This window comes from Tursiops truncatus, chromosome 17 (genome assembly GCF_011762595.2).
Source record: "Tursiops truncatus isolate mTurTru1 chromosome 17, mTurTru1.mat.Y, whole genome shotgun sequence".
Classification (NCBI taxonomy): domain Eukaryota; kingdom Metazoa; phylum Chordata; class Mammalia; order Artiodactyla; family Delphinidae; genus Tursiops; species Tursiops truncatus.
The window spans coordinates 42,798,959-42,815,669 of NC_047050.1; the positions used below are offsets into that span (position 1 = coordinate 42,798,959).

Below are 16,711 nucleotides of genomic sequence, written 5' to 3' on the forward strand. Positions count from 1 at the left end.
TCTAAAAAGCATTCCCAAAGCTCATCTTTTCCACATTACATTCTTTCTACATGATGATTCGCTTAACAGGACATAGGTCACCACCAAATAATGGTGGTCAGTACAGCCAGAAATTCTATCTGCAGATTTATGAAGAAAGAGCCAGTCATTCCAGCCCAGGAAATTTGCCTCTCTGTAGATTTTCTGAGATGATTTTGCAAGACTTAGAAAATTATAGGTATCTGTGAGAGCCTTCTTTGTTCCCTTAGCCACCTGAAACCTGAAAACACACCAACTGAACAGAGCTGTGGTTTGATATGTTCAGTTGGTATGTAAATAGACATATTTTCTAACACCCCGTGGCTGTTCTTAATGGTAAATCAGGAAAGTATAAGGTTAAGAGTGATTGGCACTAAACTACTGTAAGTCATTATTTCAGGCAAATTTGACATGACATATAATAGGAAAAGAATCACAATCAGTGTCAAAGGCATTCATGTTTCCTTGTAAGGGTATAAATCATCAGTGTGCCTGACTGCTTTTCTTTTGCATTTCACTTTGGGACTACAGTGTTGAGGTGGTCATTTGCGAGTATGATTGTCCTAGGAAACTATACAGTTTACTCATGTTTGCTTTATCAGATTTGAACATATATTTGAAATTCCAAGTAGTTTTGTGTGTTGTGAACAAAATTTAATTATATAACAGATGATAAAAAATTAATGCTTGCTGATTTTCAAGTTTATAGTCAAATTTTATCCATTTTTTAAAAAACTGGCAGGTAATTTGTACCAATTACCTGTCATTTCTTGTCAATTGGATTTTATGTATATTTGAAATATAACAGTTCACATTTTGTTTAATGATATGTGTTTTGTATTCAGTCATAATATTTCCAAGGTAGGGAATACTTTGAGTTGAATCCTGAAAAGATGAAACACATCTTGTACATGTGTGAATTTATGTTATTTTTATATTTATATAGTGTTTATTTCTTGACCTTTTATATATTGTTCATTTCTTGACCTCCAGGGGGCCTTCCCTGATATCCTCCATCTCCACCCAAGCTGGGGAAGTTGCCCTTCTTTAGGACACGCTGGGCCTATTTATATTACTGATTCCTTCCTTCACTTTGGGCTTCTTGAGGGCAGGGTTTATAAGATGTTTATCTTTGCTCTCCAGTGCCTAACATAGTACTTAGTGGGTGTTGACTGTGACTGAGTGAAAGCTTAAAATGAAATAGAATAAGTTTAGCTTAATGCATTGAGACTACCTCCTAAAGGTAATTGCCAAAGTTAGAGGCCCTGCCTGCATATTCATCTTCGTCTGGGCTTTACATACTGTTGTCATGATCAGTTTGGTGGATCTGTGAAGCCTCCTGAATGAACAGGCTGAAGACAAGGATACCCTTGTAATATTTCTGGTAAGAGGATTAAACAAAGAGAATAGCAGCTAGGATTATAGCTCATTCAGCACAGGAGAGTCAGGGAGTTACAAAGGTACACAAGCTGGAGTTCCATACGCACAGATATACACAGATAACTATGAGATAAGATTGTATCACTAAGTGCCAGTAAGAAGAGTTTAAGCTATATGTGTTTGGGGAGTTCAGAAGAGAAATCGCTTCTAATTTTGATTATTAGAGAAGGCTTTTTGGTTTGTTTGTTTTTCTAGAAGGAGATGAAGAGAATAGGTTTGAAAGATGGATGAGATTTCAAGAAGCACAGATGGAGACAAACTGATGGCAGCTAAAGGCATATGTAGTGTAAAAGTAGGAGGTTAGTTTGGGGAGACAGGAAAGGGCCAGAATTGGGGCATAATTCCTTAGGAATGATAATGGAATTTGCACGGTTTCATTTTTACCACATTCAGATTTATTCCCCTAGCACACTTAATCCAGAATACCAGAAGTCAACCAAGGTTACTATTTTGAAAACTATACTGTACAGCCTGCCCTTTACTCAGGGGTTGATTATGCAGGCTTAGTTTTTTAAATTTTTCATACTTTTTCTTCTTTTTCCTTCCTGTTATCTGCCTACAAATAACTCTTCTTCCCATAGTACCTCCATCAGAGTTAAAATCACGAGTCACTATTGCCTACTTATTAGCAGTTCTGTATAAGATCTGGTGAAAAGACAGTATGGAAAGATAAGCTCTCCCACTGATAAATAGTTAAACCACATTAATTTGGACTGTAAAGACAGGTTCAAATTTACCAGAAAAGTATGGAGTAATTGTGTGAAAACAGATTTTTCTTAAACATACTTTAAATCATTTCTGGCAATATCAGGTACTTAACTATTTATGTATTACTTGTTAGTAAGTTCCATGAAGTCACGAACCATGTCTGTCTCCCTTGCTGGCCATTGTATCCCTAGCTTGCCCTTGACATAGAAACAATAAATATATGGTAAATAAATTAAAAATACTTGATAGGCTAATTAATCTCACTTTTACACATACATTTATACATGTGTGTGATATATGTGGTACATATAAAACTATATACTAAATAGAGTATAGATATTGTCAAAAATTGTGACGGGTTTGAGCTTTACCCCATTCGCAAGTTAACAACTTAGCCTGCCAGAGTCTCATGGATGCTGAAGAAAATATGGGAGCGCTGGATCAGAGGTGAAGGATATTTTATTACCTACAACAGTGTGTCTGCATATGTGCCAGTTCCCCAAGCCTCAGTTCCCTTAGGGTGACATGAAGAGAGCCAGGTGATGCTTAAACACACGGTGAGTTTACATTAAAAGACAGGAACCCCAAACTCAGGGAACCTGAAATTTTTGAAATGGGGAGGAAGCATGCCTGCCCTTTTCAGAGACAGAGAGACACTGTCTCTGTCTTCCATAGCTGTTTGCTATAGAAGTGAACTTGAAAAGATAATCTGGAGCAAAGACAATGCCTTTTTCTAAGATATGTGGAAATGTGATAGACCTGTGGCAAAGTATCTCCCAAGAGACATACACTCTAAAGGGCCTCTGTGAGGGCAACACTTTTCATCTAATCAAGGAATCAGCGAATTACAGCCTGCAAGCCAAATCCAGCCCACCACCTGTTTTTGTAAATAAAATTTTATTGGCACACAGACATACTCATTTAGATATTACTTACATGCTGCAACAGGCAAAGTCAAGTAGTTGCAGCAGAGAGCATATAGCACGCAAAGCCTCCGGTGTTTGCCATCATCTAGCCTTTACAGACAAAATATGTTGACTGCTCAATCTAAACATTTAACTTTAAGACAAGCCCTCATAAAATATTCCAAGCTTGCTCTTTTGTTCTAAAGTATTTTCAGATTTTTTAAAGTTATTCTGTAATCCCAGTTGACTTCTTCCCAATTACTAAGGGTTACCCTGTCTGTACTATAGTTTTTTCTTATTACAAAGGGTTGTTAAGAAAAATTATCAGTGATTACTGTATTCTTAACTTTTTTAGTTTTTAAAACAATCTTATAACAATCTTATAGCAGATTATCACAATACAAGTATTTGGTTTTTGAGCATTGCTTATTTGTCAGGCTGCATGCTTTTGAACCTCTGCCACAATCAGGTGACTAAAATATGCAAGTCATTATAATAAAGTGAATGAGCTCCCTGGGTTCTAGAATCCTACAGTCCCAGGTCTGCAACTTACCACTGAGATCCTTAGCAAGTTGTTTAACCCTTCTTTATTTTCCTCATCTGTATAATGGATATGCTCTTACTAACTTAAAGAATTACCATTGAGATTGAATAAAACAATGAAAATCTTAGCACATAGTATGCACTTTAAAATATAAAATTTCTTCCTAAAATATAAAGCAAAAAAGCAAGTCCTATATTTATATATCACTTTAGAGTTTTAAGAGCTAGAGTAGTCTTATTCCATCTGCTGAATTTTTTATGGATAAGAGTATTGAGGCTCATATTGGTTATGTGACTTCAAGTCAAGGTGACAAAACTAGTTTGCAACTAAATTTAGATTAGAATTAAGTTCCCCTGATTCCCAATTAGTGTTCCTTACAGCACACTATGTACATTTGACTATTCCATACAGATGAGTAAAATACCTGAACAGTTACAGCTGACGCTAGAACACAGTAGTGAGTTTAGGGTTTGTGGCCTCATAAAAAGAAACCATAAAATAGTAAAGTTGCCCTTGCTCTAAGTTAGTTTTGACTCAGAAGTTCTTAATATATTTTTATTATTTGTCTTTATGGAAAATATTATCTTGAAAGATGTCATATTACACACCTGCATTTGCTTGAAACTTGGTAGCTTGATAAATTGATAAGATAACTGGGTCATATGTTAAGTTTTTTGAAAAACCAACCCAAACATAGATCCTAATAAAAGAATGTTACACATTTCCTTTTAAAGGCTGAAAAAGCATTTCTCAGGACTCTTAAATTACCATATTCTGATACCAAGGGAAAATAAAACCTGGACTTAGAGTCTTGTTTGTACTTAGAAGGTTTTCCGGACAGGAAGGCAGTCTTGATGCAATGCAGTAAGCCACAATACCAGTGGGGCATTACAGGTGAAAAATCTGCAGCTGTACCCCTTCACCACAATGTATTACAACTGTACGCTGGAATATTTCCTGTACAGAAATAGGGTTTGGTTAACTTTGTTTCCCAAGAGTAGATCACATTAAAATGTTATAAAATCATGATTTCCTGCATTTTGAATACTTGTGGTTTCTCAACTGGTTCCAATATTTTAAGTTTTCTTTTTTTTTTTGTATGACTGCTATTAGTTGAAGATGTATAGAAGCTTTTCTTTTCCTTCTTCAAAATCAACTAAAAAGCAGATACATGTAAAAACCGGTATTATAAGCTAAAAAATTTGAGATTATATACATATTTGTATTTTATGCCATTATTAAATGGTAGGTTTATACTTTGAAGTAGAAGCATAAAAAACTGACATGCTGCTATTAGAATACATTTTAATTAACTATTGAAAAGTATCTCTACTCAGTTGCTTTTGTTTTGTGTGATGAATATGTTTCTCCTCTTATAAATAATTGATTGTAAAAATGTTCTTCATGTTTAAAAGGACAGTTACCTAGGTCCAGTAATAATCATAAATAGAAACCACATCTGTATTTGCAGAGGCAAAGCTGGTTTTTTACCTTGTTAGGTTTTAATGTTTATATTGCTCTTTACGTATCTTTATTTCTATAATAATACATAGATGTCCATTTATCCTAATTTCTATAATAATATATAATAAATATATAATAAATTGTAAATAATATGTAATAAATTATCCTAGTTTATGTAATGATACAATGTATATATACATTGTCTCTTTCAGTCACCAATCAATCCACTATTTTATGCTCAGACCTCACGTTCTATATTTTAACTATCCACTTACCTACTCTCTAGTCATCAATTAAAAACTCTTTATCTACCTCTAATTTTTCTAGTGCATTCCCCACTGGGGAATATATTTGGTCTTATCACCACTTTGACATTGTGATAAATGTAGTGTATCCTTTTACTTGCTTAATGAGATAAAATAACTTTCTGTTAACAAAATAAGGGTTTTACAACAATTAACTCTTTCAAAAGTTATCAACTAGGAATGTTCCAGTGTGAAAAACCCTTTTCCCACCCAAGGGTGTAGGTCAGAAAGAATTCGAAGAAATCTATACTTGAGGCAGTGGATAACAGAAAACTGTAAAGCTAAACAAAAGGCTCAAAAGGAAGAGCTGGGGAATGAGATGTCCACACAGACTTTGAAAAGTTCCAACAGGTTCCTGGGAAACTAGGAGAATATGTACATGCATAAATCTGTGCACTTACCCCAAGCTCTGCACATGCTAAGAATGACCTAAGAATGCCCTGTGCTCTCACCTCAGGCTGACCTTAAGGCTCTGCACAAGCAGGAAGGGAAGGCCAGGGGAGAGTTGAGGGCATGCCTTAATAGGCACATAGAGCCCCTCAGCAGAGCCTGGGTATACTTGTTGCCAGGCCTTTAAGGAAATCTCTGTCTAATTATTAACTGACCACTAAGCTCACCAAGTAGAGACTTCAGTGGCCACATATAAGGAAAACAGACTTTTTAGAATTAATTCGTAAATGTTAGTAACAACAACAAAAAAAGGAGAACAAATATCAATGACAAGAAGCCCTGGGGAAGGGAGTCTGATTTCCACAGTTGCCATTATTTATTAATAATATAATAATAGTAATATAGTTAATATTTATTAATATAATAAAATTGTATATCATTTATAATGTCCACTTTCCAACAAAAAAGTATGTGCTCTGCAAAGAAACAAAGTCTGACCCATATACAGAGGAAAAAAGTAATCAATAGTAACTGTCCCTAAGATGCCCAGATGTTGACCTCACTAGACAGACTAGAACTGTCTATTTTGAATATGTTCAAAAAAACCTAAAGAAAGCCTTGTCTAAAGGACTAAAGGGAAATATGAGAATGATGTCTCAGCAAATAGAGAATATCAATAAAAAGATAGAAATTGTAAATAAAAAAAAAAAGAAATCCCAGAGTTGAAAAGTATAAAAAGTGAAATCAAAAATTTACTAGAGGGGCTCAATAGCAGATTTGAGCAGGCAGAAGAAAGAAGCAGTGAATTTAAAGATAGGTCAACTGAGATTATTGAGTGTTGAAAACAGAAAGATAAAAGAATGAAGACAAGTGACCAGAGCCTTTGAGACTGTGGAATACCATCAAGTGTACCAATATGTGCGTGAGGGGAGGCCTAGAAGGAAAAGAGACAAAGGAGAATAAAGACTATTTGAAAAGCTAATGGCTGAACGTTTCCAAAATTTAATTAAAAACATTAGTCTGCACATCCAGGAAGTTCAATGAACTCCATGTAGAAGAAACTCAAAGATTTCCATACCAAACAATCAACCTATCCAAAAAAAAAAAAAAACCACCCTGACTGCAACTGGAGAGAAGTGGCTCATCATATGTAAGGGATACTCAGTAAGATTAACAGCTGATTTCTCATCAGCAACCATGGAGACCAGAGACAGAGAGATAACATATTCAAAGTGCTGAAAGAAAAAGGCAGCTAAAGAGAAAATAATTGCCAAATTAAGTAACTATAAATGACTGGGATTAATGGTAAGGGTCAAAATGTATTCTGCATTCAGATTTCTTTCTATGAATCCACTTTAAAGAAACTGAAACTGGAAATTGTAAATGATACATTATGGAGTCTATTTTTCTTCTTTAATCGAAAGGTAATTAGTTTAAGGAGCAAAGGATTTATAGCCAAAAGGTCTGCCACTTACTAAATGTGTAACCTTGAACATATTACCTAACTTCTTTAAGCCACAGTTCACTTATCTGTAAAATGGGAATAATGTATTCCTCACTAAGATAATATACAAAAAAAGTCTGTAAATTGTAAAAGGCTGTTCTTCTACCACAGCTTCCATCAGTATTTTTATTACTGCTACTACCAAAATCACGGATAATGATGGAAAGGCGAACTGTTTTACGCCTACTGTACTGACCTGTTAATTGGTGCCCTGAGAATTCTGGAAATGTAGTGGGAGGAGTGATAAAGATGGTATCCTCTGATGTAACCTACCCTTAATAACTTACTACTGAATGGAAGTTCCAGCTTTGTGCTCACTAACCAGCCCTACACAGTCAGCTAGGCTCTCTATTTCTTCATAATATAAAGGAAAGGACAGTTGAATCAGATTGATAGAATGTATCACTTGCTAAATACTACCACCTCTTTATTATGTACGTGAATACAGGGAACACACTTCCTCTGTATCCTTTTCTTAGGTTGCTTGGTGGCACTGAGTGGGCGAAGGGGCAATGGCCCAGCTTTAGCAGTCCCTGGACAAAGAATTCAGACCTGTTTATCTATGAGCAGATGGGCAGTTGCAACCCTGCTAATAGTCTTGGCAGTACTATTAAATAATAAAAACAAATTAAGTGCCAAAATATTCTTTGTACCAAAAATATTTTTAAATGGCCAACACACATGCAAATCTTCCCAAATTAGCCATCAAATGGAAACAAATCTTGGAATCATATTTTAACTGCAAAAATACATGTGCTTTTACCAACTGGCAGATATACAACCTAAAATATATTCATATGCAGAGACCACATATGCTTAGAGTACAGTTTATTATATATGGCTGGCTAATTTTTTAGGTCCTGTCAAATAATGGATAGGAAAACAAAATGTAATAAAAATATATATAATCTTGACAGTCATTTGAAATGTACCATGTGTTACATGTGGAATGTTTTCCAGTGAAACCAATTTACTTGTTCCCACTTCCCATGACTCAGTACTAGATATTTAGGCTTTCTAAACTATTTTTGGCAACCAAACTTTCTTGGAATAGTCATCTTTCCTTCAAGTTATTCAGTGCAAGCATTAATAACAAATCCTCAGTTATAGATATGTAACTAAAAATCATTCACATCATCTCCTTCAAACCTAAAAGCACAAAATAAAGTTATTTTAAATAGATCACACAAAATAGAGCCCAGATTTATTCCTGAGAATAATTAATTGCTGCCATATGAATCACAATGTGACTGCGTTAGATTTTTAGTTTAATTCTGTTACTGCTAGACTAGAGATTAGCTGGGCAATGTCTACCTCTAACTGAAAGGCAAAGGAAGATTAGTGAGCTAATGAAAAGTTTGTTAAAAGTGGGTGTGATTGCAAAGTAATTTGAAAGGAGAGCTCAGTATATAAAACAAAACCTTTTTAGAATAGAAGGCTGTAAAAAAGATTATTTTTTCAGCATCTATCTTCATTCATAAATTTTAAAACTATTTATTGAGCATATACCATGTACCTGACTCTGTGCTATGAGTTTATTGGAGAAATAGCTGGAGTTCATTAAGAATGCTTGTCAGAGAACACACAGAATGCAGCCAGGCCTCAGGAAGGAGCAGTAGGCTACTTTTAGAACCACAGCCATTGTCCCTACCCTCCTAAATGAGGTCTTAATTCCAACACATGCCTCGCTTCCCTCTTTCCTAGTCACTACCCAAACTGTAAGATTTAGCCCCTCTTGCCTAGATACTGATTTGTATCCCTTTTTCCTTCCCTTACTAAAACTCCTTTCTCCTCTACCTCCCAAACCCTTCCACTGCGCCCTCTGGAACACCTGTTCTGTGACTAGTGAACTTCCCTAAACCTCAGCCTCTTCTTCAAGAATTTCCTCTACCTCTTCACCTTAAATGAAATCCTTCTGTCCCCTGGGATTCTGTACACCACTGTAACCCGCCCTGAGGTGGAAGCAGTTTATTCTCCCACATCGTTTTTACCTCAGGGTCAGGAGATAAGGTGCTCTGCTGCTCACCTATGCCACTTGCCTGTACTCTTCTCCCCTCCTGTAAAGGCTTCCTGCTTTTTTGAGACTCCTTCCATCCAATTATATCACCCTCACCCCTCTTCGTTGTTGCCATCTGCTATGTATTTGGTCGTCTGCCCTCATTCTCAGAAGTCTTCAGCCGGTGGCTTCCAGCCTTTTCCTTCACTGCCATCGACATCCATGTGAGAGAGCCCCAGCCAAGACCCCAGCTCCTCACTCTAGTGACCTCCTGCGCCACTCCGTCTAAGTGCCCACTGCCACACGCAAGCCCTGGAGCCTGTCAGCATCCCAAGCTGCTCCACCTCCTAAATCGCTCATTCCAGCATCCTGCTCTTACTCACAGTCTGTCCATCTCTCCAGCCCGCTCATTCGGCAAGCCCCAGTACACTCATTCGTTAAACTGTAGAGAAATCCATAGTTCTCTGCTTTCTCCCTATCCATCAGCTTACTCTGTTTTCACATCCCCTTTCAACCATTTTACCTTCTTAATTCGTCATTTAAAACACCTTCAACACAGTTAACTCCCTCTCCAACTCTCTAGAATAGCCAACTCCATACTCAAGATTTCCACTTGGATGGCTCACTGATGCCTCCAACTCAGCTTGTCTAAAAATGAACTTACGATCTCCCCTCTTCCACCTGATACCACAAACCTACTCCCCAATGGGACAAATCAATCTTACCCATCCCAGTAAATGACATCAGCACCCATACAGTTGCTTGGGCCAGACACCTGGGGGTCATCCTTAACACCTCCCTCTCCTATGTCTAATCAGTCAACAGATTTTTATTCCTCAAGAATCTCCCACATACCACTCCATCGCCACCAACCATACCATAAGCCATCTACATTTCTAGCACAGATCACTGCCCTAGCCTCCTAATTGTCTGTTCACATCCATGCTTGCCCCGTTCTCTTTTAATACATTCTCTACACAGTATCCAGAAACTTTTAAAAACATAAATTTGACTTTAAGCATTGCTTCTTTGCTTAAAACCCTTCAAAGATATCTCATTGACATTAAGATAAAGTCCGAAATCCTTATCAGGGACTAAAATAATTTAGTTTTTATTATCTACATTTCACAAATGAGGGAACTGAGGCCCAGAGTCATTAAATAAGGTGCTCAAGGTCATAGAGCAGTGATTAAGGGTCAGGGCCAGGATTTTATCCTAAGTGAATGTAATACCAACAAGAGATTTTTTTTTTATGTTGGAGAAGTTTTAAAAATAAAGATTATATCTATATGATTTATAAACCTGTGGCTCAATATATATTTCAGTGGACAGTTGACTAAAATTACCTTTAAAATACTAATTGTACTGAGTGTTGTTATCAGCTTTTCTTTTGAGGTTTTGAGGACAAAAATGTTCTTAACATGGGGGAAAGGATTAATATGTGACTTTTGCAAATGTACTTATAGACATACAATCTTAAACTTTTTAAACAGAAGTTTCATTTATTAATACCCCTTTATTAACCAAGGGAAATAGGGCATATAAAGGAAAATCCTGACAAACACGTAACACATATTTTATGATGTATTTCTATAGTAGTTCTCTATTGTTTTCTAAATTTTGAAAGTAGCCTGGAATGTTCCAATTGAAGTATGTAACCTCAGAACCAGCCTCACACAAAGTTGTGAACTAAATAAAATTTTTCTTTGGCTTTCTTCCAAATCTCTCTTTTTGAACTTTCACAGTTTCTCTTTGCCTAAGCCCCAGTGTTGGTACAGTTTACTTTCATTGCCCTTAAACTACCTAATGGCTTCCCACAATGGTTCCCAGCTTGCATTGCCTTTTATTATGGATTTATTCCAACTGTCTCCTGTACATCAAAACTTGCTAGTACTTTTTTCTTAAGGCCTCACTCTGCTTTCCAGTGTGACGGCCAATTTTCATAAGCTATTATACATGAATTTTCTTTTAACTAATTATTTATTTTTGCCTGCGTTGGGTCTTCGTTGCTGTGCATGGGTTCTCTCTAGTTGCAGGAAGCAGGGGCTACTCTTCGTTGTGGTGTGCGGGCTTTTCATTGCGGTGGCTTCTCTTGTTGTGGAACACAGGCTCTAGGCGTGCGGGCTTCAGTAGTTGTAGCGCACGGGCTCAGTAGTTGTGGTGCACAGGCTTAGTTGTTCCGCGGCATGTGGGATCTTCCCAGACCAGGGCTCGAACCCTTGTCCCCTGCATTGGCAGGCGGATTCTTAACCACTGAGCCACTAGGGAAGTCCCTATTGTACATTAATTTTAATGGAAAACTTCTGGAGACAATACCAGAAACAAGTCTTTTTTTCACCCTATTTGCTGTGTAACCTCTCTACCAAGAAGATGATTTTTGAACTTTACATTCTGTTAATTTGTTACTAATTAAAAAAAAAAAGATAGGTATGTTGAATACGCTTTTCTAAACTCATTTGCCCTCTCCCATGAGATTCTTATGTGTCTCACCCCACTTCCCACATCTTATCCATTTCTACTTATGACTTTCTTAAGCTAAAGGACTGACTTACTGGCAGTCTAGAAAGGAGTTAGGCAAGGAGATGTTCCTTTATCTCTCAAGTAATAGGCAACATACAGGGAAATATTTTAATAGATATGCAGCAGAAAACCATATTGAACTCTGATTACAAGGTTCCTGAACATCCAGGCTCAAGGTTTATTATTTTCTTCCCACAGGTCCAACCCATTGTTAAGACATCTAACAAGCAGGACTCTTATTCACAATCTACCTGATTCTTTTAACAATACCCAAGCTTCAGAAGTGTTCTTTGAGCATGAGAAGGATAAATAATTAGTAACTAACATTTCTTAAGCTTTTATTATGTGGTATTAAATGGAAGGCTTTGTCTCTTTTAATCCTCACAACAATTCATGAGATAGTTCTGTTATTATCCCCTTTTTAGGGATATGAGTACTGATGTTAGAAAAATTAATTTACCCAAGAACTCATAGCTAATGGAACTAGAAATTGAATCCCATTAGGTATAACTCCAAAGTTTATGCTTTAATCTTCTATACTTCTTTGTGGAGAATTTTTAATGTGCCATAGATGGACTGAATCACCCAGGATATGTGTACTTGTTCATTCATGAATTATTCATTCATTCATTCAGCAACTTTTTTTGAACATTCACTGTATACAGTTTGCCAGGTTCTGTGAAAATCCAAAGCTTAGCCAAATGGAAATCATTCCCTCAAGGAATGTGTCTACCAGCGAAAATGTCATGTATAGAAATAACTGTAACATGAGGTGTATAGTGATAAGAGCTATGAAACAGATTCCCATTTTTAAAAACTATTGGAGTTCAGAAAAGGGAAAGCATTTCTCCATCTGGGAGGTGAAAAGGCTCAAAGAAAGGTGGTATTTCATTTGGACCTTGATAGATGGGAAAGATTTAAACATTAGACAGTGAGAAACCAGGGATTCTACGGGTATTTGAGACTGAGAGACAGTATAGGAACAAAGACCCAGAGAGGGGAAAGTTAGAAAAATGTACGTCATGGAAAGCAAGAAGAGGGAGAATTTCAAGAAATGGTGGCTAAAAGTAGAATTTATGGATATGTCACTTGTCCTTATCACTAACCAAAACATATGCTCTGTTTCATCACACTGTTAGCCTCTTATGCATATCCATTTTGCGCCCCCTTCGTCCATTTAGCACGTCGCCGTACGTGGATGCTCAAGTCCCCATTTAAGGAAAAGAAACTGTTATAGACGGAGGTAAAATTTATTCCCATTCAAAGATTTAGAATCACTTATTTAGGAAAGGAAGGTTAAGGAGAAATCTATTCATTCAGGAAGCTTTTATTAATATCCTGTTATGTTCCAAAAACTGATGCTAATATTTTTAAAAATAATATGCCATTTTTGCCTTAAGGATCACAGAGTCAACTAAAGGAGACAAACATGTAAATAAGGAATGGCGAAATGTAATGACTTCTATGATAGAGGAGTAAGTTAGATATGGAAGTGACACAAGAGAGGCAGTGACCAGTTCTGAGAATGGTCATAATTAGGAAATGCTTCCAAAACAGGAGACACATCTGAGCCCAGTCCTTTTTTTTTTTTTAAGACAAATGGGATCAACCCACATGTTCTGTTTTGAAGCTTAATTTTTTTTAAGTTAATAATATATCTTGAGTGTCTTTTGTGTTAGTGTATATAGGTATTCCTTATTCATTTTAACGGTTGTACAGATTCCATTCTATAGATCTGCATGTTATATTTAATTCCATATTTGTATCTTTCCAATTTCTTACTAATACAGTACTAAAGTAAACACACATACGTATACACACACACACACACACACACACACACACACACTTGTATTGGAATATCTGTAAAACAAATTCTTAGATGTATCCTTCCAAGCATTTAATAGATATTGCCAAATTATTCTTCAAAAATAATGGGTAGAAATGCTTTTCCCACACCTCTACAGAAATTGGAAATGTCAGTCTTTTCAAACTTCCAGATTAATAAATAAAAATACTACATTATTGCTTTAATTTGAACTTATGTAAGTATTAGTGAAGTTGAGTATCTTTGCATGTTTACTGGCTGGTTATATCTTTTCTTCTGTAAATTAATTGCTGTCAGAATCTGGGATTTTACCTTATGCAAGCTAATGTTTTATGGATGCTCACAGAATATATTAGACTTTTGGGTCAGAAACAAAGAATATTATTGCTCGTGGCACAGCAAACAGTGTGTGCATCATGCTTGCATTGGTTTCTCTTGCCCCCAAGTCCCACAAGGGCGATGCAGAAGAGCCCCCAGGGGGATGCTCTGCATGCAGTAGATAAATGGCACAGCATGGAACATGGAGCTTGTCAAATCAACCTCTTTTAGAGCAAGTCTGCTCTTTGTCCTGGAAAGAAACTTTACCTCATCACTCAAAGATACTTTCTGCAAACAGAACCTGGGAAATGGTCCCTGTTAACAGCTTTCAGGGCCTTGCATCCTTTACAAACCTGGCAAGAACATGCAGGGACGTTCAGGGCCTCTTCCAACAACTGCCTTTGCTTGTTTTTCTATATGCTTACTTAATCATTTTCTCATTGATTTGTAAGAGCTCTCTGCTCTCACAACAAGTATTTGTAGATCTGTCATTAACTATTAACCTGTTTTATCCTAACCTTGCTTTTTATTAATTCTGATGTTATCAGTTGTGAGGTTTGTTTGTTTGTTGTTTCTTTTACCGTCCGCGGGTTTCATGCCATACACAGAAAAGGCTACCCTATTATGATAAAAAATATTAACTGATTTTTTCTCTTATGTTTTCAGTTTTTAGCCTTTAATATTTTGATCCTTTTGGAATTTACTTACATATAGGAATGATGTAGGGACCCACTTTGGTTTTACCAAATGGCTAACCAGTTCTTGCAACCTCATTTCCCATCCTTCCCATACTTGTTTGAAATGGTACCTTCATCACATACTAAAATTTATCTGTACTTATATATTATTATTTTTTCTTCTTCTAATCTATTTGTATGTTACTACTCCAACCTTATCTTTTAATTTTAATTAGTGTAGCTTTATAATAGACTTAGCATCTGGTAGCATTTGTTCTCCACTCTTTCTCCTTTATTTAAAAACTTTCTTGACTGTTTCCACATATTATTCTTGAATGAGTCTTTTGAAATAAAGTAGGTAAACAGGATGAATATAACTATGAAAAGAAATCCTAAACTACTGTCCTTTACAACTGTGTCCCCTTTTAAAAGTCTCATTAATGTTATAACTTTTATGAAGATTCAAGTTGCATGTCAACAAATACAGAAACATCATTTCTGTTTGCATCTTCTAAAATCTTCTTTCTTTTAATATAGATTCCTTGTAGTTTGGAATACTGGGATGAACTCCAGAAGGTTTTTGTTGCATTTCGAGAATTTAGTCTGTCTGAAAGCAAAGTTTGTGAACTGCAGTTGCCAGATATCAATCTTGTGAATGACCAGAAGAAACTGGTATCCTCGGATCTTTGGAGAATTGTTTTGAACAGCAGCCAAAATGGAGCTGATGACCAAAGGTAACTCAGTGAACAAAGTGAAAAATGAAATAGTGGCATTATACTAGGAAACAATCGTCAAGTCATCTAGTGGCCCCTCACTTAGCTATATCGCAGCTCTCTAACAGCTGCATCTGTCTGAACTACAGATGAGAACGAGAAAGTGAGATAGAAGCTGATGTTTCAAAGTCTGTGTACTAAAATTCCTGTGTTTTACTGTGAGCTCTAAGAACCTGTTCCTTAAATATAAAAGGAAAAAAGAGCAAAAAACAAACTTCAAAAAAACCAAAAATCCAGTTATCCTGAGCTAAAAAATATAGAGGAAAAGAGCCATACACACTTTAATAGACTCTTAATGACACAGTCATCAATATGTGTAAATGTTAACCCTGGGGCATTAAAAGAAACGTTAAGTAAATTGAATTGTCTCCTTTTTGGAACTACTTCCTTCTTAAGGGGTTTTTTAAAAAACTTCAAAAGACAGACATTAGGAAAACTTGACTAACCAAAATAATTTATACTCAGGATTTCAGATAGCCAAAGTTTTATTCAGCTCTTGAGTCTATTTGACTATAATGTATCTCTAGAGCTATAGACTTCAGGTATTCTGAATCGTGTCCCCAGAACTTCCTGTTCCACACCTCCTACAGGATATCTGGTTAGTGACAAAACAGGGCCAGATTGTCCCTATTTCCAATGTTTGCCTGCTTAATACATCCACTAACTTAGAGTAGAGAAAAAATGGCTCCAGCAATTTATTCCTCAAGTGCTCCTTCTAGTTTACATATCCTTATTATGTCTTTCTGTTCATGCTCCCCTAAATGACAAGAAAAAGAAACTAAATCACCATCAATGGAACAGTTTTTTGGGTCATATGATATGTGTACTATGGGCCTGTGCCTATCTTGCTGCCCATCACTTTCAATGTCCTACCTTCTAATTCTCCTGACGAGTTTGCTCTAGCATTATCTTATTCTTTGTATATAATCCACCCCTCTTTTTTCCCCCAAACAACATTTTGACACTAACAAAAAGAAAAAAAATCCACCGTTCCAACACCCTGTGATTGAACCGTTTTCTCTTTTTTGTTACCTTTATTTTTGCCCATCATTGTATGCCTTTACAGGGTTATAATCATAGCACACCATTTTGTATTCTAGTTCCTGTTTTACATTATAGATAGTTGTGAATGCTTTCTCTTTTTGTAATTAATAGTAATATATGTTCATTGAAGAACATCTGGGAAATACAGAAAATAATACCACCCATCGTCATATCACACCGAGATAACCTCTGTTCACATTAGTCTGTAGCATCACAGTCTTTTTCGTTGATTACTTTGTATGCTTAATAATAATATGTTTTTTGCTTTATGATTTCT

At 36.2% G+C, this 16,711-nt stretch overlaps 1 protein-coding gene across 4 annotated transcripts in view; it reads left to right on the top strand.

Moving 5' to 3' along the window:
* The window catches only part of VPS13B (vacuolar protein sorting 13 homolog B), a 797,029-nt gene that overhangs the window by 675,018 nt on the left and 105,300 nt on the right, over nt 1-16,711 (top strand). For all 4 annotated transcript variants that reach the window (XM_033843006.2, XM_073794625.1, XM_073794626.1 and 1 more), the window contains one exon: nt 15,155-15,351. In XM_033843006.2, the coding sequence (XP_033698897.1) occupies nt 15,155-15,351 (197 nt within the window). The remainder of the gene's footprint in view (nt 1-15,154; nt 15,352-16,711) is intronic.